Source organism: Maniola hyperantus, chromosome 26, assembly GCF_902806685.2.
Source record: "Maniola hyperantus chromosome 26, iAphHyp1.2, whole genome shotgun sequence".
NCBI lineage: Eukaryota > Metazoa > Arthropoda > Insecta > Lepidoptera > Nymphalidae > Maniola > Maniola hyperantus.
The window spans coordinates 3,974,334-3,998,788 of NC_048561.1; the positions used below are offsets into that span (position 1 = coordinate 3,974,334).

Here is a 24,455-nt window from a genome sequence, read left to right on the forward strand (position 1 = left end):
TAATAAATCTAAAACATAAGTGCCTACTGCCTTCTAAATAACTCTAAACTACTTTCAAAATTCTAAAAGTAACACAATAATTCATTTAGTCAAGCAGAGTCAATAATTTTAAACCGCACTTGAAACGTACCTTTTTAGGGTTCCGAACCTCAAAAGGAAAAACGGAACCCTTATAGGATCACTTTGTTGTCTGTCTGTCTGTCTGTCTGTCAAGAAACCTACAGGGTACTTCCCGTTGACCTAGAATCATGAAATTTGGCAGGTAGGTACATCTTATATCTGACATTTGGGGAAAAATCTGAAAACCGTGAATTTAGGGTTAGATCACACAAAAAATTTAAATTGTGGTCATGAACTAATTGTAATTAGTATTTTCAACTTTCGAAGTGAGATCACTATATCAAGTGGGGTATCATATGAAAGTTCTTCACCTGTACATTCTAAAACAGATTTTTATTAGTTTTTATGCATCATAGTTTTTGAATTATCGTGCAAAATGTCGAAAAAATACTACTGTAGTACGGAACCCTCAGTGCACGAGCCTGACTCGCACTTGGCCGGTTTTTTTGACCAAACGGCGAACCGTGGGATTTTCTATTCTACTTATTGGTACGTCGTGCATCGAATTCATGCATCAGTAAATCTAGTCGCTAACAGTACGGAGCCCTTCATATGCGAGATACTTTGTATCAGTGTATAAAACAGAACCTCACCTTTCTCCAGCAGTTGAGCAAACATGCTCTGGACGTTGGAGTGGTGGTGCTTCCATCTTAGGCAGTACTGTTGAGGCACCATCGTCACTTATTATCTAGTAGCACTTTGGTATCAGTGTATAATTTGGTCGATCCAACTATATAGTTGTAACTTGTAGGTATAATACGAATATATTAAGGTACTAAGGTTCTTGGAATGTACTCCTTTCGGTGGTTTTCCTTTACCTGGAACAACAGGACAAACATACATTATTATTAGGTCTTTATTTAGGTCAACTCGAGGCGCATGAGCTACATCTAGAGTTCAGGCACTGCCACCGATTCGGAAAGTAAATTCTACTGAGAAGAACCGGTAAGAAACTTAAGTGTTAAGTGCTAAGAAAGGAATTTGATAAATCTCACTTTAGCGAAGACAGAGCGTATCAGGTGTTTGATTTGTATTTATGTATGTATGAATGATGTATGTATGAATGATGTATGTATTTATGAGTAGGTACATAAAATTCTTAAAAATCAAAACGGCGGGTTTTATGTACTTTAATATGGGGGGCAAAATGTAGTCCAACAACTTTGGAGAGCACCTCACCATAACTGCCCAACATGTACCCCCAAGCGTATACATAATATAATAACAGTCCGAACAGTACGTCAGCTTTCGATATGTAATTAATGTACATAAAAACTGTATCTAGGTACTTTATATAAAAGTGTAACAGGAGATAATAAAAATAGTGCAAGAGACGACTTCAAAATGTTGTAGGTAAATCAAAATATGTACTGTACCCACATGATATATTATATATTTTTTTATTCAGATACAAGTTAGCCCTTGACTGCAATCTCACCTGGTGGTAAGTGACGATGCAGTCTAAGATGGAAGCGGGCTAACCTGGAAGGGGTATGGCAGTTTTTAATAAACCCATGCCCCTTTAGTTTCTACACGGCATCGTACCGGAACGCTAAATTGCTTAACGGCACTGCTTTGCCGGTAGGGTGGTAACTAGCCACGGCCAAAGCCTCCCACCAGACCAGAACAGAAATTTAGAAATTATAAATTATTATTTATTAAATATTTTAGCTTTACATATAATAATCAATAATTTAATTTATTATCAATGGTTAACAAAATAATTATGAAATTATAAAATATTTATTGGAATTATTTGATTTGATTTGATTTGATTTATTAAAGAATATTCTCGGTATGTTTACAGCAACATACATATTTTATAGAATTCACATAAACTAATATTGAAAATATCCAATTGTTGGTGCTGAGCAATCAGACCATTGAGCAAGGTGAGGTGATTTAACTTTTACGTATCGTCATAATCATGATAAACCCAACCAGAATGGAAAGGGTTTAATCCATAGTACACCACGCTGGCCATGTGCAGATCGGAAGATTTCATACACCTGTGAGAACATTAAGGTATGATCAGTGCTGTCACCAGCTGTCACAGTCCTGTCGATGTCGCGGCAGTACTGGTCCCCATACAATCTCTAAAGTCAAAGTCAAAGTCAAATGATTTATTCAAAATAGGTAATTAATAACGCTTTTTGATGGTCAGATGTTGGATTTCTAAGATATAGTGGTGATAATTACGCAAACTTAAAACTAAAGCTACGAGGGTTCCAAACGCGCCCAGGTCTGAGAAGAGCCCACAACAAACTCAGCCGGGTATTCTTTTTATTATCACCACTTTACAAAATTATTGAAACTATCTATAAAAGCTTATATGACATTACATTCCGAGCTAGCTCGAATAGAATAGAATAGAATAGAATAGAATAGAATAGAATAGAATAGAATAGAATAGAATGTTTTTTTATAAATGTAAACTTTTTACAAGTGCTTATGAATAGTCAGGTAGTTTTAATTTACCACTGGTTCGGAATGCCCTTCGGAATGTAGGTGTCATATAAGGTTTTATAGAGATTGTATGGGGACCAGTAGTGCCGCGACAGGACTGTGACAGCTGGTGACAGCACTGTTGCGGCAGCACTGCTGCGTGCAGCGTGGTTCGGATTCATACCTTTATGGTTTCCTCACGATAGGTTCTTATCATCCTCATAGGTAATGATTATTGTGTCATGTGATTATGTGAATTGTAGTTTAGTCAATTTTTGAATTTTTAATGTTTTTAAATGTTATTATGAACTCAAGTGAGTTGACATTTAAGCAAATAAAAGATTGATTGAATGATGTTGCAGGCGTTACTTTGCGGACGTCCATGATATACAATGAACCAAAAGCTTAATTTGCTGTAATCCGCTGAAACAGGTCGAATCTGTATGATGCAACATGCAGCATGCGAAATGCACCGCCCGCCCTCCCACTGCTAAACGTGCACGAAAAGGCAGCCAAAAGGCAAGCAATACGCACCACCACCACACACTTACCCTACAACACATAACACTAAGGTCTACATTTCCTGCCTGGTACTAGGAAATATTGTACATTGATCTTTAGAAAGAGATAGCGCTTTTGTATCGCGTATAGCGCACCGTATGTGAGGAGATCCGTAGGAGAACTAGAGTAACCGACATAGCTCAACTGGTTGCGAAGCTGAAGTGGCAATGGGCAGGGCACATAGTTCGTAAAACTGATAGACGTTGGGGTTCTAAGGTGCTGGAATGGCGACCTCGCACCGGAAGACACAGCGTTGGAAAACCCCCCAGTCGCTGGGAGCCGCTAGATTCAGGCGGCGCAAGACAGTGGCGCGTAGAAGTCCCTACAAGAGACCTATGTCCAGCAGTGGACGTCTATCGGTTGATGACGATGATGACTGTACCTGCGAGTTATTTCGGTCGTCTCCTGCACTAAAACGTCAAAACCGTCCAAAACGACATTCACGTCACGTCACGTCAATTTACAGCTTTCATACCCGTTCACGCGCAGGAGTAACTAAAAATATAAAATTAACTTTTTGAGAGACGTGTTGGTATTGGCGTATAGGCGTATTGGCGTATTGGCAAGTAGGCAATTGTTGCGTACTTACTTACGCCACAATTTCAAGTTTTAAAGGCTTGTTACAATTCAGCGCGCGGTGGAATTCTCGCTAAAACCCATCGCGCGCCGACGCGACGGCGACTTTTGGCAGCGATACAGTTGCAAAAAAAACGGCCAAGTGCGAGTCAGGGTTAGCGCAATGAGGGTTCCGTACTAGGCGTATTTTTTTGACATTTTGCACGATAACTCAAAAACTATGATGAATAAAAATAAATAAAAATCTGTTTTAGAATGTACAGGAGAAGACCTTTCATATGATACCCCACTTGATATAGTTATCTTACATCGAAAATGGAAAATACTAATTATTAGTTTATGACCACAATTTAATTTTTTTTGTGTGATGTAACCACAAATTCACGGTTTTCAGATTTTTCCCCTAATGTCTGCTATAAGACCTACCTACAGTGGCGTGCAGGTCATAGAGGCATAAATGCACTGCTTACCCCAGTTGTAATAGCTCAATGCATATTTTTCATTATGACCTGCCAGTGAACAGGCTCCTACTTAACTAGTGCCTACCCTGGCTTCAAACCCTGTGCACGCCACTGCCTACCTACCTGCCAAACTTCATGATTCTAGGTCAACGGGAAGTACCCTGTAGGTTTCTTGACAGACAGACAACAAAGTGATCCTATAAGGGTTCCGTTTTTCCTTTTGAGGTATGGAACCCTAAAAATCACGTCAATCCGTTGCACCGTTGCTACATTTTTTATTTATTTATTCAGATACAAGTTAGCCCTTGACTGCAATCTCACCTGGTGGTAAGTGATGATGCAGTCTAAGATGATAGCGGGCTAACCTGGAAGGGGTATGGCACTTGCGACGTGATTGAAGGACAAACCCCATTTATAATAAGGGTACTGATTGTCGACAGTAGAAAATTAAAGTGAAGCTCTTTATAATATTTTTGACAACCTTTATTATTCATGGAGACGAGCGTTGGGGCGTTTATTCCTCTCTCTTTATTCCGGAAAATCAAAGAGTTCCCACGGGATTTTTAAAAACCTAATTCCACGCGGACGTAGTCGCGGGAATCATCTAGTCTAAATATATAAAAGGAAAAGGTGACTGACTGACTGACTGATCTATCAACGCACTGCTCAAACTACAGGATCTGGCTGAAATTTGGCATGCAGATAGCTGTTATGACGTAGGCATCCGCTAAGAAAGGATTTTTGAAAATTCAACCCCTAAGGGGGTGAAATAGGGGTTTGAAATTTGTATAATCCACGCGGATAAAGTCGCGAGTGTAAGCTAGTTCTACGATAATATGAAAAGTGCGTATAGCATTAAGGATGCATTATGTAACTTGTAAGATAAATAGTAATTAGAATAATATTATCTTAAGTACCTATATAATATGTTATATCAATAAAGGCTGACGCATACCTACGGAGTGGAGTGCGACGATTTTGATAATAACCTAATTAAATTCAGCCGTATTTCTTTGATAACATCATCATCATCATGATCCGATAGACGTCCACTGCTGGAGATAGGTCCCTTGTAGGGACTTCCACACGCCACGGTCTTGCGCCGCCTGAATCCAGCGGCTCCCTGCGACTCGTCTGATGTCGTCATATACTATCGTAAACTATGCCATCGGTTTAAGTTGTGCGTCGATACTTGAGTCAGTTAGTCAGGCCAAGTCGTTTTATAAGTACACAGAACTCGTAGTTTTAAGTTTACCCAGTTTTAATTTTGTAATACTTAACATTTGGTTATACATATATTTTTTTCTTTTGTATTGTTTTGTGAGCTGAATAAAGTTTTATTTATTTACTAGCTGACCTGACCCGGCTTCGCTCGGGTGGAGTTTAGAAAATTGAGGGGGAGGTTGAATTTAATTTTTTCTCTCCGTAAGAACCATCTTCGTACTTCAAGGAATATCATAAAAAAGAATTAGCGAAATCGGTTCAGCTGTTCTCGAGATTTGCGATGAGCAACACATTTAGTGATTCATTTTTATATTATAGAAGACTAGCTGTCCTGGCGAACTTCGTTCCGCCTAACAGTAGATTCAAATTATTTTCATTTTTCTCTCCGTAAGAACCATCCTCGTACTTCAAGGAATATCATAAAAAAAGAATTAGCGAAATCGGTTCAGCTGTTCTCGAGATTTGCGATGAGCAACACATTTAGTGATTCATTTTTATATTATAGAAGACTAGCTGTCCTGGCGAACTTCGTTCCGCCTAACAGTAGATTCAAATTATTTAAATTTTTCTCTCCGTAAGAACCATCCTGAGCAACACATTAATTAGTGATTCATTTTTATATCGATTTAATGCACTCTGCCAGTGTGCGCTGCGCCTAACAGGTCGTATAGTAAAATATTTTTTTTTTAAAAACCCCGCCGACTGTTAGCGATAAGCGTTATCAAGTATTTTTAGAGTTGGACAAATAAATACGCGGAGGCCGGACGAAGCGACTTATTACTATTGGTACAAACACAAAAATTTTCCTCTCCTGTACAAATAAATAAGTGTGACGTATGTTTTTTTTTTTTTTTTTTTTTAATACAATAAAACTTAAAGCTAGCCTTATCTAATTACTATATAAATCATGACCGCGTGGAATGGTGCCAAGAATACTGGCTGCATTTCCGCGCTGGACAGCCAGGCTGATCCGCTGCGCAAAAAATGAGCCAGCCCTTCTGTCACCAGTTGAGGCTATTAATCGCGGTGAAATGTCTCGTAAAAATTTTTTAGCACTAAGACTCCATGGCCCCAGGGTCTCCACGGCAAACGGCACAAAAATGTAACTCTCTATAAGAGAGGCATACTTGCGCCGCTTGCCGTTTTTTTAATAATTTGGAGAAACACTAACATAACACACACATTTGGATTTACTTCGTATGTGGCGTTTAAGACGCTTTCATATTTGCCGCAGTGCCGCGCGGAGGCAACAGATGCTTTCCTCACGAAGGGAAGCCTCGTGAGGAAACCTGCGCTTGAGAGTTTTTTTTTAAAGATTATTAGCCATGTTAAATGACTAATATTCCCCTTTCCTCTCCAACTAAGCGTCAGGCTTGTGCTAGGAGTAGGTACGACAATAGTGCAACGGGCGGGGTTTGAACCGTCGACCTTTCGGTTTTCAGTCCATTCCTTTACCCGTTGAGCTACTGAGGCTCATAATGTTCTCAAAGGTGTGTGAAGTCTGCCAATCCGCACTTGGCCAGCGTGGTGGACTGTGGCCAATCCCTTCTCATCCCGAGAGGAGACCTGTGTTCAACTTGTAACAACTTCAAAAAACCAAAGAAAAGAAAAATAGGCGATTCATAGGCTACCTAGCGTCAAATGTAGGTAACATTTGACGCCTGCCAGCGACGTCGTAGCCTCTACGTTGTGTTATGATTTCCGCACATATAAGTTATAATGTACATCGGCCTTTAGAATGACATTTCGGCTTTGTAGAGCGTTGTCTCTGTCACTCATACCTATAATATGACGTTTTGTTGGTCTCCTCCTAAAGGTTGATGTACATTCTTTTCTGCCGCGTACTGAGACCCGTGCTCTGTAGTGAGCCGGCCGGCGATGGGTTGATCATGATGATGGTGATGACTGTACCACGCTTACTCTGTGCTTATACTGTGGCAAAGCACTCAATACCAACCTAAGTGACAGACAACAGACGACAGACGCACAAAATTCCAAAAATTATCACCACGCCAGATAAGGGCTACGCTGTGTACCTCTGACTCGGCGTTATCTTTTCAAAATGCCGCAACGATTGCGTCTTATCTATTTTTCGAAGTTGAAAACATTTATTATTTTTTAACGACACATAGATAAGCAATTTTGTGGGTGGTGGAAAGTTTTGCATAATATATTTAATAAGAACTTTTCGACCTGGTTCCTCCGTCACCTTTCTACTATCGTACCGCAAGGCATCGCCAAGGTCTGCACCCGTAAGTAGTCGAAATTCCTCGGATACATACGAAGCGATTTGCCTCCTCATGCCTAATTCGAACCGCCGATTTGGAACACTCTTCCAGCGTCAGTTTTCCCCTCCAATTATAATATGGGTACCTTTAAATCAAGAGTAAAGAAGGAAGAAGGAGTAACACATACACACACACAAACTTTCGCCTTTATAATATTAGTCGGGATTCGCGGACAACCCACCACCTCCCATGGCCCCACCAACCTCGCGGTTATATGGGCCGAAACGCGGGAGGGCGCCCGTTCGGTACTTGCTCGGTGGCTCTTTCCCGGGGCGCCTTCTTGACTCCCTACAAATTCTTTCTTTCCTGTCCTTGTCCCTAATTGGTCTTTCTCCCCTTTCTGGGGCAGACGTACACAACACGCAGATCCCCGCGTGCCCCGCGGTCCTGCTCCTTCCTCAAACACCCACTGGTCCACGATCACGGTCCGAGCTGTTCCGCCTCTTGTGCCAGTGGTGCGCGAACTCCCGTAGCTTGCCGAAGTTTTCCGCCGAAGCAACGAGGTCCTGGTAGTAAACCGGACCCTCTACCTCGCAAACAATCCCGTCCAGCAGGGCGCACCGGAGGTCCTCGTACAGCGCACACTCCTGTAGAGGTGCAACCTCTACCGTTACTTGGCTGGCAGCTATTAGGAAAACTTCGCAGCTGCCACACAACAATATTCAAATTTGGAACGCAGTGGAGAATCCTCCTGGTCATGCACGTTACAAGATTCCACATTCCCTATCATCCGCTCGTCACGTCAACATCTTCTAGCATTGTATTATAGCTCGCGAGCCCGTCTGTATTGTACATAACATATCAATTGTAAAGTGTAAAATAAACATCATTATATGTAGCTGGTTCTTCATTGCACCAACCCTTCAGCTACACTCCCAAATTCAACGGGATTCGCGGACAACGTTCACATACTGGTCGGTACCTACTTGCCGAATATTATAATAGGGCCAATGTGTACTGGCCTTACCAGTGTTAACGTAGCGTGGCCACAGTCTGCTAATGATCAAAATGCATCTTGACAGATTTTACTTTTTTAATTTTATCTCCTCAAGTCCGAAGTCAGTTATAAACTTATAAGGGCGTCAATCCACTTATCGTACGACCGATAAAGATTGACATAACAATTGCGACGGTTTCGTGGCTCCAATGCGTCTGCCTGAATAAATTTCGCAGTAAATTGCCTGCCGGTTAAAGCATGTGCTGTCAATTTGGACAAAAAACTCGATGCGATAGCGACAGCGGCCCACTTTGATCCACGCTGGATCGCAAGACGCGTTTACACACTGACAAAACAATTGGCATTACTTGGCAGGACTATTTCTATAACCAAAAAAAAAAACCGGCCAAGTGCGAGTCAGGCTCGCGCAATGAGGGTTCCGTACTACAGTCGTTTTTTTTCGACATTTTGCACGATAATTCAAAAACTATGATACATAAAAATAAATAAAAATCTGTTTTAGAATGCACAGGTGAAAACCTTTCATATGATACCCCACTTGATATAGTTCTCTTACTTCGAAATGGAAAATACTAATTTTTAGTTCATGACCACAATTTAATTTTTTTTGTGTGATGTACCTAACCACAAATTCACGGTTTTCAGATTTTTCCCCAAATGTCAGCTATAAGATGTACCTACCTGCCAAATTTCATGATTCTAGGTCAACGGGAAGTACCCTGTAGGTTTCTTGACAGACAGACGGACAGACAGACAGACAGACAACAAAGTGATCCTATAAGGGTTCCGTTTTTCCTTTTGAGGTACGGAACCCTAAAAAGTACGTACTTAAGCTCCTACTTAATTTATTTACTTACCACTGACTTTTTGACAGAAAAATTTTTAAATCTTTATTGAGCTTACTTTCTGAAGACCTCCCTGGACCTCTCAATCATACAATCCGAATCCTAATAATATTATAAATATGACAGTTTGTACGTTTGTTAGGTACTCCTTCATGCCGCAATAACTGAACCGATTTAGGTTGGGAGTTAAAATGTAGGTACCGTGAAGTAACTAACACACAAACTAATTGCCTGATTTTTTTACCAAAAAATAAGGATGAGTACCTACTTACGTACTATGACTTTTTTGATAGGAAAAATCGGAATCTTTATTGACCCTACTTTCTGAAGACCCCCCTGGAATTCTTATTTACAAAATCCGAATCCTAACATTATTACAAATATGAACTCTCAGGCATGCAGGTTTGGGGTGCCAGCCAGGTATAATAACCTCCGAGTGTGCCTGGGTGCTGCTGGTCCCTTTTGGAGACGTCCGAGGGGAAGAGCGGTATTCGGGCCGGTAAACTCCGGTAACATGACTAATGATTTCTCTTCAGGGATATTGTTGGCCATGGCTAATGACCTGGTAGGTTTCTCCGAGTGTCCCTCTGACTAGCAGAGGTCTCAGTGGACGAGGCGAGGGATGGGACGCGGGTGACGTGCGCGGAATCGCGTTGTCGCCCGTTGGGTCCCCGGGGGGGTCGGGGAGGCGCACATCGTTGGTGCACCTCGGATGTGTGGTGGAGACCTCGTGAGTGGGTCCCCGGTGGAGGATCCACCTCGGCGGACGTCGCGGTTGGTTGCTTCGATGTTCCCGTGACCCAGTCGTCAGGCGACGCGCAGGAGCGCCGCTGGGTTTTACAGGGTATAGGACGTTTGGGTAGTATAAAAGGCGGTCACTGAAAATCAGCGTTGGGGCGTCTAGTACCTCAGATGTTTGTGTCTGAGGGGCCCGAACGTCTCAACACAAGCTGAGTGGCCTACCTGTTCGAGGTGTTGCACTGCTGTACAGGACGATATTGCCTACACCATGTACCACCTATATACCTCGAATAAACATTATTCTATTCTATTCTATTCTTCTTGTGGGAGTGTGCGCTGTACGAGGACCTCCGGTGCGCCCTGCTGGACGGGATTGTTCGCGAGGAAGAGGGTCCGGTTTACTACCAGGACCTCGTTGCTTCGGCGGTAAACTTCGGCAAGCTACGGGAGTTCGCGCACCACTGGCACAAGAGGCGGAACAGCTCGGACCGTGATCGTGGACCAGTGGGTGTTTGAGGAAGGATCCGGACCGCGGGGCACGCGGGGATCTGCGTGTTGTGTACGTCTGCCCCAGAAAGGGGAGAAAGACCAATTAGGGACAAGGACAGGAAAGAAAGAATTTGTAGGGAGTCAAGAAGGCGCCCCGGGAAAGAGCCACCGAGCAAGTACCGAACGGGCGCCCTCCCGCGTTTCGGCCCATATAACCGCGAGGTTGGTGGGGCCATGGGAGGTGGTGGGTATTCTATTCTATTCTACATACATTCCAGCCAGTTGGCTGGCTGGTTGGGTGGCTGGCTGGCTTGCAGCAAGGGGGATGCGTAAACGCATTTCCCGGCGATAAAAAAAACATGCCGGTTTCCTTACGACGCTTTTCCACGCCGTTTGATGGTGAGATGGCAATTGGTGTATGAGTCGAGGTTACGCCCCGCACACCCGCACGTCACCTGCGCTCGCCCGCATAAGCAGGGTGATTCGCTAACTCAGTTTCTAACAGTGAACGATAGCCGCCGAGCTCATTTGACATTTATTTTTAATCCACTGAAGGTTTTGTACGAAAAATTATTTTAATGTCACTCAGTGGAGCAGAAATGTACAGCCAACCAATGTCAAATGTGCTCGGTGGCTATCATTCATCGTTAGACACTGAGATAGTAAATCACCCCGAGGGTCAGAGCGGGGGCTGTGCGGGTGTGCGGAGCGTCCCCACCCCGATTGCTATCTCGACCTGTCGCGTAATTTATGTACACGTGTTACGAGTTCATCTAAATATATAAAAGGAAAAGGTGACTGACTGACTGACTGAACTATCAACGCACAGCTCAAACCACTGGACGGATCGGGCTGAAATTTGGCATGCAGATAGCTATTATGACGTAGGCATCCGCTAAGAAAGGATTTTAGAAAATTCAACCCCTAAGGGGGTGAAATAGAGGTTTGAAATTTGTGTAGTCCACGCGGACGAAGTCGCGAGCATAAGCTAGTACTAGTTCAAAATGGCATCATAATTATAAATCCCTTCTTGTGCCTACTTTTTAAAAATCTTTTTGTTACCTGTCATTTGTGTTTTACGGTGCAATCAGTACATCAGTACCCTTATTATAAATACGAAAGTGTGTTTGTTTGTTGGTTTGTCGCAACGGCGCAACGGATTGACGTGATTTTTTGTATAGGTATAGATAAAGACCTGGAGAGTGACATAGGCTACTTTTTATCCCGGAAAATCAAAGAGTTCCCACGAAATTTTTAAAAACCTAATTCCACGCGGATGAAGTCCCGGGCATCAGCTAGTAAAGAAAATACATACATAAATTAATTATATTATAATACAGTTGTAAAATGTAGTAAAGCAGCTATGTACTGGGAAAGCGTTGATGGATGTTAAATAAACAGTTTTTGCCGTTTTGCATGACTAGTCAAGTGTTTTCCGTTTGATTGACGTTTTCAATGCATTTTTAGGATTCCGCAGGAAAACAAGAAAGAAAACCTTATTATCTAGATTCGTCCATCTATCTGTGTGTCACAGCCATTTTAAACTTTTTTTTATTATTTAGACTAGTTTATGCTCGCGACTTCCTCCGCGTGGACTACACAAATTTCAAAACCCAATTTCACCCCCTTAGGGGTTGAATTTTCAAAAATCCATTCTTAGCGGATGCCTACGTCATAATAGTTATCTGCATGCCAAATTTCAGCCCGATCCGTCCAATAGTTTGAGCTGTGCGTTGATAGATCAGTCAGTCAGTCAGTCGTCACCTTTTCCTTTTAATATATATTTAGATGTACAAGTTATCCCTTGACTGCAGTCTCACCTGGCGGTAAGTGATGATGCAATCTAAGATGGAAGCGGGCTAACCTGGAAGGGGTATGGCAGTTTTTATTAAACCCATACCCCTTTGGTTTCTACACGGCATCGTACCGGAACGCTGAATCGCTTGGCGGGCACGGCTTTGTCGGTAGGGTGGTAACTAGCCACGGCCGAAGGCCTATGTCTAGCAGTGGAGGCAAACAGGCTGATTGATTGATTATCTACGGAACCCTACCTCATGCGTGTTCCGACACGCACTTAACCAGTTTTGAAGTCGTGTTACTTTTATGTATCTGGCTCAGGAAATGATAAACACGTAAACCGTTTCGAAAATTAAAAGACTATCGATATTCAAAAACTAAAACCGGTAAGATAAAACCGCTGATAGCCCTGTGGTTAAGGCAACGGTCTTCTATTCAGGAGATTGGGGATTCGATCCCGTGAACGCATCTCTAACTTTTCGGAGTTAATATTATTATGTGCGTTTTAAGCACAGACCCACCACCTATAGACGCCTAATAGTCGGACACCCCCCATCGCCAAGCTTAGGCAGTTGCTTAGCATAAGGCCCGGACTCTACCAGAGTGGAGACGAGAGGAGAAGAGAGGAGATGTGATTTAAACAACCAATAGAATTTCGTTATTCCCGCATCTCGTCTCCGCTCTGCTTCAGTGAATACCACTGAGTGGAGATGAATCATACTGAGCCTCGATAGCTCAACGATAGGAGCGGACTGAAAACCAAAAGGTCGCCGGTTCAAATCCCACCCGTTGCACTATTGTCGTGCCCACTCCTAGCACAAGCTTTACGCTTAATTGGAGGGGAAAGGGGAACATTTGTCACCAATAAGCCAGGGCGATTGTCTAAAACCTGCATCAATCATTATTACAATCTCAATTGTTCTGATTGGCTGAATTTGTGCGATTCTTGTTGCAACAATGAGCAACAATGCATTGTGGCCAATAGTGAGCGAGCATTAACCAATCAGAGATGATTGCGATCGTGACATTGTAGCTGTCAAACAACCGCGGTAGGGCCACTTGCTAATATTATTTTTAGAAAACAAAACTCTCGGCTCGGACCACGGCTTAGGATGACGTTGGGACAGGTGGAGTTATTGGACGACTACTGGTTAGTCCGCACGCCCCCGCCAGGTTTACCCCCCACGAACTGGCAGGCGGGTCCCATCGCTAACCTGGTTACTACCAACCCGCCTCGGAAGCGCACCAGAAACATGGAGCGCTGCCTCCTGACCTGCTTTACTAAATGATAAAAGAGCGTGGATTTGACCTGCAGCTCGTTCCAGCAACGCACAAGACTGCAAAATATACTTTCGTATACATGGCATAATCTTGTACCTATATCAAATATTTGAAAAGAGCAACCGCCGACTTTCTTGCTGGTTCTTCACGGTAGGAAAGGCATTCCGAACCAGTGGTAGATGCATCCGACTATTCGAAAGTACTTGTAAAAGTTTATTTGAATAAAAAAGATTTTTATTTTATTTATTTACTAGCTTATGCCCGCGACTTCGTCCGCGTGGACTATACAAATTTGAAACCCCTATTTTACCCCCTTAGGAGTTGAATTTTCAAAAATCCTTTCTTAGCGGACGCCTACGTCATCATAGCTATCTGCATGCCGAATTTCAGCGTGATCCGTCCTGTAGTTTCAGCTGTGCATTGCTAGATCAGTCAGTCAGTCAGTCAGTCACCTTTTCCTTTTATATATATAGATTTATTTATATTTTGGTTGACGAACGGTGCTGCCCAACCCTAAAAATACTGAGACATTGAGAGCAAAGAGTCGGTAGGTAAGTTAACTACCAATATGGAGCCAAAAAAAGTGGTTTATTAATTTGCAGACCGTCGCGTAGGCGGGGCCGCAGGGCGGAGCTCGTTCGAGCGGTAAAAGGGCCTCGAGATTTTTTTAATTCACCGATTTTCGTGACCTCATTTTTATTTTTTAATAATTTTATTTTTATCGACAAGTCGACAGGCTGTGCATTCCGCAAAAGGCCTTTAGTGGTATAAGCCGGATTTTTAGGGTTCCGTACCTCAAAAGGATAAACGAAACCCTTATAGGATCACTTTGTTGTCTGTCTGTCTGTCTGTCTGTCTATCTGTCTGTCTCTGTCTGTCTGTCTCTCAAGAAACCTACAGGGTACTTCCCGTTGAGCTAGAATCATGAAATTTGGCAGGTAGGTGGGTCTTATAGCTGGCTTTAGGAGAAATTTTTGAAAACCGTGAATTTAGGGTTAGATCACACAAAAAAAATTAAATTGTGGCCATGAACTAATAATTAGTATTTTCAATATTCGAAGTAAGATAACTATATCAAGTGGGGTATCATTATGAAAGGGTTTTACCTGTGCATTCTAAAACAGATTTTTATTTATTTTTATGCATCATAGTTTTTGAATTATCGTGAAAAATGTCGAAAAAATACGACTGTAGTACGAACCCTCAGTGTGCGAGCCTGACGCGCACTTGGCCGGGTTTTTTTTATTTAAAGAAATTTTTAATCTGTCGTTTCGTGTAATTATTTTTAATTACCTTAGCACTGGATAGGCTACTGATATTATAAATACTGTAGTACTGTTGTAGCTCGCGACTTCGGCCGCGAGGATTTAGGTTTTTTAAAAATTCATACGAAAAATCACATCGATTTGGTTTTTGGTGCTCAGTTGTGGCGGGCCCAAAGACCATCCGTTTAATGAGCAGACGCACCCCGCTGAGCCGTGTCAAGGATAATTAGCGTTATATTGAAATGGTGGCTTCCAGTGGCCTGCCCTATCAGGGACAGGCCACTTTTTTCTTTGAACTTCTTTTTGTGCTCTACTTATGAGTAAAAGGATTTTCATCAGCCTCTTTAACATGCCTAATTATTATTGAGTAGCTGATGCCCGCGACTTCGTCCGCGTGGATTTGCACAATCGAAGATTATGTAAAAAAAAATTTTTTTTCCTTGTCATTATCTGCAATCAGTCGGGGGACTATAAGCAGATTTTTTGTGCTGAATTTGGTATTGAGAAACGAGGGAGCCATTGGCCACTGCTCCCACGTCCATCAGATATGATAAAATTATGTAAATGATAAAAAATTAGCTACTTAAATAAAATCTACCAATTATATTTAAGCCTCAATAGCTCAACGGGTAAAGGAGTGGACTGAAAACCGAAAAGGTCGGCGGTTCAAACCCCGCCCGTTGCACTATTGTCGTACCTACTCCTAGCACAAGCTTGACGCTTAGTTGGAGAGGAAAGGGGAATATTAGTCATTTAACATGGCTAATATAGATTTGCAGCGGCGAGTGAATGACAACCCTAGGTAAATACGCGTCAAAAAATAAGTTTCACAGGAAATTCTATAAAATGAAATATTATGTCAATACAATATACTGTACTTAGTAGGCACATACTACCTAGAAGGATTAAATACAGAAGCGCGGCTGAGATCTGTTTTTGTATCATTGCGCAGTCATACGCCTAGTGTTCAGACTGGGCGAATTGTTTTGCGTTCACTATATTTATGTTCTCTAACTCTGATAATCACAACCTATATCAAAAGCAAAACCGGCCAAGTGCGAGTCAGACCCGCGCACCGAGGGTTCCGTACTACAGTCGTATTTTTTCGACATTTTGCATGATAAATTAAAAACTAAGATGCATAAAAATAAATAAAAATCTATTTTAGAATGTAGAGGTAAAGCCCTTTCACATGATACCCCACTTGGTAAAGTAATCTTACTTTAAAAGTTGAAATAATAATTATTTGTCCATGAACACATTTTAATTTTTTTTTGTGATGTAACCACATATTCACGGTTTCAGATTTTTCCTCGTATGCCTGGTATAAGACCTACCCACCTGCCAAATTTCATGATTCTAGGTCAACGGAAAGTAGCCTGCAGGCTTCTTGACAGACAGACAACGAAGTGATCTTATAGGATTTAGGATAGGAAGGTTCGTTTTTTCCTGTTGAGGTACGGAACTCTAAACAGTTGATTTGATTAATTCATCACATCATTAACCCTTCGCCGGCTCTCTCCTGAGCACGGGTCTCCTCACAGAATGAGAAAAGGTTTGGCCAATAGTCCACCAGATGGCCAAGTGCGGATGGGCAGACAGACATTGATTAATTACATAAATGAAATTTTTGAAAAAGTTCTCACGCTACTGTTAACGCAATTCGAACAGGTTTCCAAAAGTTGGAGTTGTTTATTTTGAATTCTGTTAAGTACAATGTCAAAAAATGTTTTTTTTTTGAATAAAAAACCGGCCACATTGCCTTTAAGTTATTTATGAATGACCGGCAGGACTCTATTTTTAACATATTGTTGTTTTCAGAGTTCCGTAGCCGAATGGCAAAAAACGAAACCTTTATAGATTCGTCATGTCTGTCTGTCTGTCTGTCTGGATGTATGTCACAGCCACTTTTTTCCGAAACTATAAGAGCTATACTGTTGAAACTTGGTAAGTAGATGTGTTTCGGCGTGAAACGAAACACATCACGGCCGTGGGCTAATATCATTGGTCCACGTAATTCGCAAGCTGTCAATCTTTGCAAAACCGTCAAGACGAGACATACCGAATACGATTTGAACCACTGTTACTGTTGTCACTGTTTTTGCCTTTTTTATAATACTGTAAAACCGAAATTAAAGTCTATTAGTATCAGCACAATTTATTATTTTCAAACTTCTACGCGCAAACATAGTTTTTGGACCTTCTTTACCGAATATAAACGCATACTACGGCCTATGGAATAACGGACAAGGATTCATCGCAAGAATCATCAATTCGAAGACGCAAGGGCTGGCTGACTTCGAGACGCGCAGGATACGGTCAACCTATCCACGAATCGTCCTCCCTTACTTCGCTTGTATAATATTGTGCTGTTACTTCGCAAACGTTCATGTGCAACCCGCTAGCTGCTATTTAAGGTAAGTATCCTCACGTAAGTACTTCCACTTTCCCAAAATGGCAAATCGTGACAAATCTCCGCAACTAGGGCTCAGCGATGATAAGTTAGAACTACTAGTACGCGATCTAACTAAAAAACGTGGCACCCTTAAAGGTAGATTAACCAAATTTGGAACCTACGTTAATAGTTTTGATGCAAATGTCGCAACGCCTCAAAACAAAATAGATTTAAAGTTACGCATTGAAGGTGCCACGAATCTTTATCGCGAGTTTAATAGCATTCAGTCTAGGATAGAAGAATGTGTCAATGAAGCTGATCTCGATGATCAATTAACTCAAAGAGAGCAGTTCGAGGACTGCTACTATAGCACATTGTCACAGGCTGAATTATTAGTTAATAGGTGTGATGGCAGTAGCAGCGGTAAGGTCACAACTTGTTCGAAAACATGCGAAAATATTCAGTTACGCTCAGTTAAACTACCTACCATAACATTACCGTCCTTTGACGGGTCATACGAGCACTGGCTGGAATTTAGGGATACATTTCAATCATTAGTGCACGATTCAGATGAAATAACCAGTATCCAGAAATTCCACTACCTGAAGTCTTCGCTGAAGGGTAGTGCCGAGCTAGTGATCGACGCATTAGAATTTACATCTGACAATTATTCCGTCGCATGGGATCTTTTACTCAATCGCTATAATAATAGCCGATTATTAGTTCACAATCACATAAAATCAATATTCAACATTCAACCGTTGAGTAAAGAATCCTCTGCTTCGATTCGAACACTTAGTGACACAATTCTGAAAAATATACGCGCATTAAAGATCCTAGGGGAACCTGTGGACTCGTGGCATTCGCTAGTTATTTATATCATGGTGTCTAAGCTAGATAAAACCACTGAACGCGAGTGGGAACAGCATAAAGGCACTTTGATAACAAACAATAACGATTCCAAATTAAAATTAAAGGTTGACGATTTAATTAACTTCCTAAAAAATCGTGCGGACATGCTAGAAACATTGCAGGGTTCACATTCGTCACAAATTAATAAGGAGTCAAAAGACACGAAAAATAATCTAACAAATCGATCAAACGAAATCGACCGAACGAAGTTATCCACAAAATGCAATGTTTCCACCACCAAACCGCACGATCGTCACTCCGCGCCAAAGAACTGTATTATGTGCAACGGTTTACATCAACTTTACGCTTGTTCACAATTTATTAACTCTAATTTGGAATCGAAATTGAAATTTCTTCGCGATAGGAAATTATGCGAAAATTGCATGAAAAATAGTAGCCACACTGCTGAATTTTGCAAATTCGGTGGTTGCCGTCGGTGTTTTAAGAAGCATAATTCCCTAATCCACCCTTCGGATGACTTAAACCATCCCCCGGGTGATACAAAACCGATAGGTAACACTAGCGGTTCCCTAACTATGCACTCGACATTCGATAACCAGCAACTAACCGGCGCGGGCGCAAGTGTCGATTCAAGCCCCACCGCGCCGCTCCTCTGCCCCGCGGATGCAGTGTTCTATGCAAATAATGCACACAGCGATAAACGCACACATCGTTCTTTGCGACCGGTTCTATTGTCCACGGCGCTCATCGAAGTACGAGCTCGAAATAATGTTTATTTACTCGCAAATGCATTATTAGATAACGGAAGCGAACGCAGCTTCATAACTGAAGCCTTTAGTAAAAAACTAGGGGTAGAATTATTACAGTCCACTCACGAAATAAGAGGTGTAGGTAACTCAGTGACGCAATGTACTAAATCATGCGACATTGAGATAAAATCACGCATATCTACTTACGCCACTAAACTACATTGCTTCGTATTGCCGCAAATTTCAACTACGCTGCCCGCTGTACATTATGAACGCGCGAGGTTCCATATACCTAATAGTTTACAGCTGGCCGACCCGCATTTTATTGATTCTCGAAAAATTGATATTTTAATCGGCGCAGATATATTTTGGGAATTAATACACGAAGGTAATATAAGGTTACCTAACGGGCCTTATTTACAAAATACGCATTTAGGCTGGATAATATCAGGACCTATCGTATTGAATACGCGCAACAATAGTCTTATCCAGTGTAACTTCACGCAATCCATAGACACGCAACTACGCCAATTCTGGGAGATCGAGGAGTTCCCTCGGGATCGGGATCGCACAGATGCTGAGCATGCTTGCGAAGAACTGTTCACTCGTACTACGACGCGCAATGACGAGGGACGGTTTATTGTGAGTATACCTCTTAAGTCATCACCTTTGGGCGAATCACTTCCACAGGCAGAACGACGCTTCCTGGCGTTAGAAAAGCGGTTAGAACGCGCGCCCGCTTACAAGAAACTATACGCAGACTTTCTTCATGAATATGACAGCCTAGGTCATATGACTCGCGTTTCGACCTACGGAACCCCTCATTATTTTATGCCGCATCACGGTGTATTCCGCGAAAATCACTCTAGTACCAGGCTTAGGGTCGTTTATGATGCTGGGGCCGTTTCTAGCTCGGGAATCAGCTATAATGACCTTCAGCTGGTAGGCCCGCCCATCCAAGGCGACCTAATTTCAATTATATTGCGCTTCAGGCAACATCGGTACGTCGCATGCGCAGATATCGAGAAGATGTACCGACAGTGCCTTATAGATGAAACGCAGCGAGATCTTCAGCTGATTCTCTGGCGCGACGAACCCACGCAGCCACTAGGTGTCTATCGCCTCAACACGGTTACCTACGGAACCGCGTCCGCGCCTTTTCTAAGTTGTCGCTGCCTAAAACAACTCGCTATTGAAACAACAAATAGTGAAGTTTCACGAATAATTAATGAAGATTTTTACGTAGACGACATGATCACGGGTTCGGATGATAAAGAAGTCTTGATAAAATTGTGCGAAGAAACAACCAAGACGTTGCAAGCTGGCTGTTTCCCGCTACGTAAGTGGATTTTCAATTTTACATGCGAACCCGCGACCGTGTCATCGTCGCGCGCTTCTAAACAAATACTCGCGGAGAATACAAATCATAAAACATTAGGTATTGGTTGGCTTAATGACAGCGACGAATTTTATTTCAATACGGAGTTTAAGTCTGATAGTACTCAACCTATAACTAAGCGCATAATTCTATCATACGCATCTCAAATTTTCGATCCGTTAGGAATTCTAAGTCCATTTATTTTAACTGCAAAAATGTTATTACAACAGCTGTGGTTATTAAAATTGGAGTGGGACGACAGCGCACCTACGGACATCGCGCGTCAGTGGAACCGGTTTCTCGCTTCGCTGTCGATCTTGAACACAATACGCGTCCCTCGATATGTTATGGATACTAATTCTATATCTACCGAGATACATATTTTTAGCGATGCATCTCAAACCGCGTACGGCGCGTGCGTTTACATAAGGACCGTAACCGCGAATACGGTCAAAGTGCAATTGCTATGCTCAAAAGGGAAAGTCGCACCGCTAAAAACTGTTAGCATCCCACGGTTAGAGCTTCTCGGCGCTCTAGTGGGTGCTCGCCTTTATAACAAGGTTCGCAATTCGCTACACTGCAACTTCGACCACGTAATGTTTTGGACGGACTCGACGATCGTCCTAGGTTGGCTGCGCATGCCGCCAAGATTATTAAAAACGTTCGTTCAAAATAGGACGATAGAAATTCACGATTTGACGAAGGAGCTTCCGTGGCGTCATGTAAGCGGGAAAGAGAACCCAGCTGACCTCGTTTCGCGTGGGGTTGTGAATCTCGAGGAGCTCTCTTCTTCTGATTTGTGGTGGGAAGGACCATCCTTCCTTCGCGACCGTGAATTTGACTGCGAAAACGTACCACCCTTTTACACGCACGAAGGGCAATCAAATGACTTGCCGGAAATGAAGAGTAGTAAAATAACCGCGCTAGTAGTCCAGGATAAGTCGAGCTCTGAAGGGCAATCTGCTATCGATTTTGAACGATTCTCTCAGTTCAGTCGGCTAAGACGCTCAACTGCATATGTTTTACGGTTTTTACATAATACGCGCAATAAACTGAATAAACGGTCGGGTGTTCTTACCGTCGATGAGCTGAGAGAAGCCGATAACTTGTTGATTAGGCTTTCTCAACTGGAATCTTTTCCAGTCGAGTACAAGTCAATATCCAATAAACGCGCGCTAAAGAATAAACATAATTTAAGTAAATTAAATTTGTTTATTGATGAAGATAAGCTGCTGCGAGTCGGTGGCAGATTGGACTATTCAGAGTTCGACTATAACAAAAAACATCCAATTTTGCTGTCAAGCAAACATCATTACACTCTTCTTCTCTTCCGGCACGAACACAAATCATTGCTACACGCTGCTCCGCAGGCGCTTCTCTTTCATCTCCGTGAATCTTGGTGGCCGATTGCAGGCAGAAATCTCGCTAGAAAAGTCGTTCACGACTGTGTTGTGTGTAAGCGCCTGCGAGGTCAAACGCTCACTCCTCTAATGGGAAATCTTCCCAGCGAGAGGATTACACCTACCTTTCCGTTTTATCGATGCGGCGTTGACTATGCTGGCCCAGTGTACATTCTTAACAGAAAAGGTAGGGGAGCTAAAACTACAAAGGCATATATTTGTATCTTTATATGTTTTGTAACGCGCGCAGTGCATTTAGAGCTGGTGAGTGACCTTACTACTAAAGCTTACTGTCTCACACTACATCGTTTCGTCTCCCGCAGGTCAAAACCTGCCGAAATTTGGTCCGATAATGGCCGAAATATGGTCGGACTTAAAAACGAATTCGCTCAATTTTTAGAACGTTGTAGTTCTGACATTATCGAATACGCAAATCAACAAAAAATCAAATTCAAATTCATCGTACCCTACGCCAGTCACATGTCGGGATTATGGGAACGTGGAGTACGCTCGTGTAAATACCACCTTCGCCGCGTGGTCGGTAACGCGCATCTCACATACGAAGAGTTCAGCACCGTCTTAGCACAAGTTGAAGCTGTCCTGAACTCTCGCCCTCTCACTCCAATGTCGTCCGATCCCAACGACTTCCTTCCTCTTAGTCCTGCTCATTTCCTGGTTGGCCGTACGCTCACCGCACCTGCCTACGACAACCTGGAGGATACGCCCACGCATAGACTCGATCGGTACCAGAGAGTTGAGCAAATTCGACAACATTTTTGGAGACGCTGGTCGAAAGAATACATATCCGAGCTGCAAACACGGACGAAGTGGAGAGAGAACACGCGAGACCTTAAACCCAACGCTATGGTCATCATCAAAGAGGACAACTTCCCACCGTTGAGATGGCATCTCGGACGAGTCATCAGAAACATACCTGGGAAGGATGGAATCTCAAGGGTCGCTGAAATACAAACTGCATCCGGACTTGTGAGGCGAGCCTATACGAAGATCTGCCCATTAGTCGACCCTGACGAGGATAGTCTTGGAAGCTCAGCGTTCCAAGGCCGGGGGCATGTTTCGGCGTGAAACGAAACACATCACGGCCGTGGGCTAATATCATTGGTCCACGTAATTCGCAAGCTGTCAATCTTTGCAAAACCGTCAAGACGAGACATACCGAATACGATTTGAACCACTGTTACTGTTGTCACTGTTTTTGCCTTTTTTATAATACTGTAAAACCGAAATTAAAGTCTATTAGTATCAGCACAATTTATTATTTTCAAACTTCTACGCGCAAACAAGATGTATTCTGTGAACCGCATTCAGATTTTTACACAAAAATAGAAAAAAAAACAATAAATTTTGGGGGTTCCCCATACTTAGAACTGAAATTCAAAAAAAATTTTCATTAAACCCATACCACGGGTCTAGACCGAAGCGTGTAGAGTCTAGACAGAGCAATCGTGCGGTAAGTGCGGGAGAAAGGAGGCAATCGGACAAACTGGCCTTAGGCCCGGTTTCGACATAAGCGGAGCGAAGTGGAGATGTGTTCTGTCGACCAATCAGATTCTTAATAGATCATCATCATCATTATCTACCGATAGACGTCCACATCTGGACATAGGTCTCTTGTAGGGACTTTCACACACCACGGTCTTGCGCCGCCGCCATCCAGCGGCTCCCTGCGACTCGTCTGATGTCGTCCGTCCACCTAGTGGGGGGTCTTCCAACGCTGCGTCTTCCGGTGCAAGGTCGCCATTCCAGCACCTTGGGACCCCAACGTCTATCGGTTTTACAAACTATGTGCCCTTTCCATTGCCACTTCAGCTTCGCAACCCGTTGATCTATGTCGGTTACTCTAGTTCTCCTGCGGATCTCCTCATTTTAATAGATGATGTGAAAAAATTATCACGTCATCTTTTAAAAATCTGATTGGTCGTCGGAACACATCTCCTCTCCGCTCCGCTTAGGTGGATACCAGTGGCGCGCACAGGGTTTGAAGCCAGGGTAGGCATTAGTTAGGTGAGAACCTGTTTACTGGCAGGTCATAATGAAAAATATGCATTGAGCCATTACAACTGGGGTAAGCAGTGCATTTATGCCTTTATGACCTGCACGCCACTGGTGGATACCGAGCCGAATGTGTAAGTATGTTATTAGTGTTAAAGGGTCCTCGTAGTCGTCATTTACCACGAGATCAAAGGCGTCGGACAACTGTATTTCTCTTTATACTGTGGCTTTGCTCTGTTGAGCACACAAAGCATTTTAAAAGCTTATATATAGCAAATAAATTAACACCTAAAAACATCAGCAAAAGCTTAATCGCGTTAGTTATGAATTATGATTATGTATTCATGAATTCAAAACGCATGAAGTGCATTTCGGGGGTCAATTCACACTTGTCTGTACTTGATACAGTTGTGACTTAACGCAAAATTAGAATTTTATTGCGAATCCGCTCATGTGGAAAACTGGCAGGGAAATATTAAAGAAATTATGATTATGATCAGCTCGCTGAGTTTGTCTGTTAGAAGCTCAATTCAAGTTTAGGGTTAGAATATTTGAATTAAGTCAAGAGTATTTTAAATAAGGACTGCCCACTGACA

The 24,455-nt window shown here is 42.5% G+C and overlaps 3 protein-coding genes across 7 annotated transcripts in view; 2 read left to right on the forward strand and 1 right to left on the reverse strand.

Moving 5' to 3' along the window:
• Nucleotides 1-24,455, forward strand: part of LOC117994453 (E3 SUMO-protein ligase ZBED1-like) — a 318,547-nt gene that overhangs the window by 196,524 nt on the left and 97,568 nt on the right. The window lies entirely within an intron of this gene.
• LOC117994447 (uncharacterized) overlaps nt 1-24,455 on the reverse strand; it is an 81,867-nt gene that overhangs the window by 35,893 nt on the left and 21,519 nt on the right. For all 5 annotated transcript variants that reach the window (XM_069507516.1, XM_069507515.1, XM_069507517.1 and 2 more), the window contains one exon: nt 714-938. In XM_069507516.1, the coding sequence (XP_069363617.1) occupies nt 714-795 (82 nt within the window). In that variant the 5' untranslated portion in view covers nt 796-938. The remainder of the gene's footprint in view (nt 1-713; nt 939-24,455) is intronic.
• Nucleotides 17,506-22,932, forward strand: LOC138404132 (uncharacterized). Its single transcript, XM_069507370.1, has 3 exons — nt 17,506-20,407; nt 21,590-21,835; nt 22,247-22,932. Exons 1-3 carry the CDS (start codon nt 17,506-17,508, stop codon nt 22,930-22,932), a joined length of 3,834 nt encoding a protein of 1,277 aa, XP_069363471.1.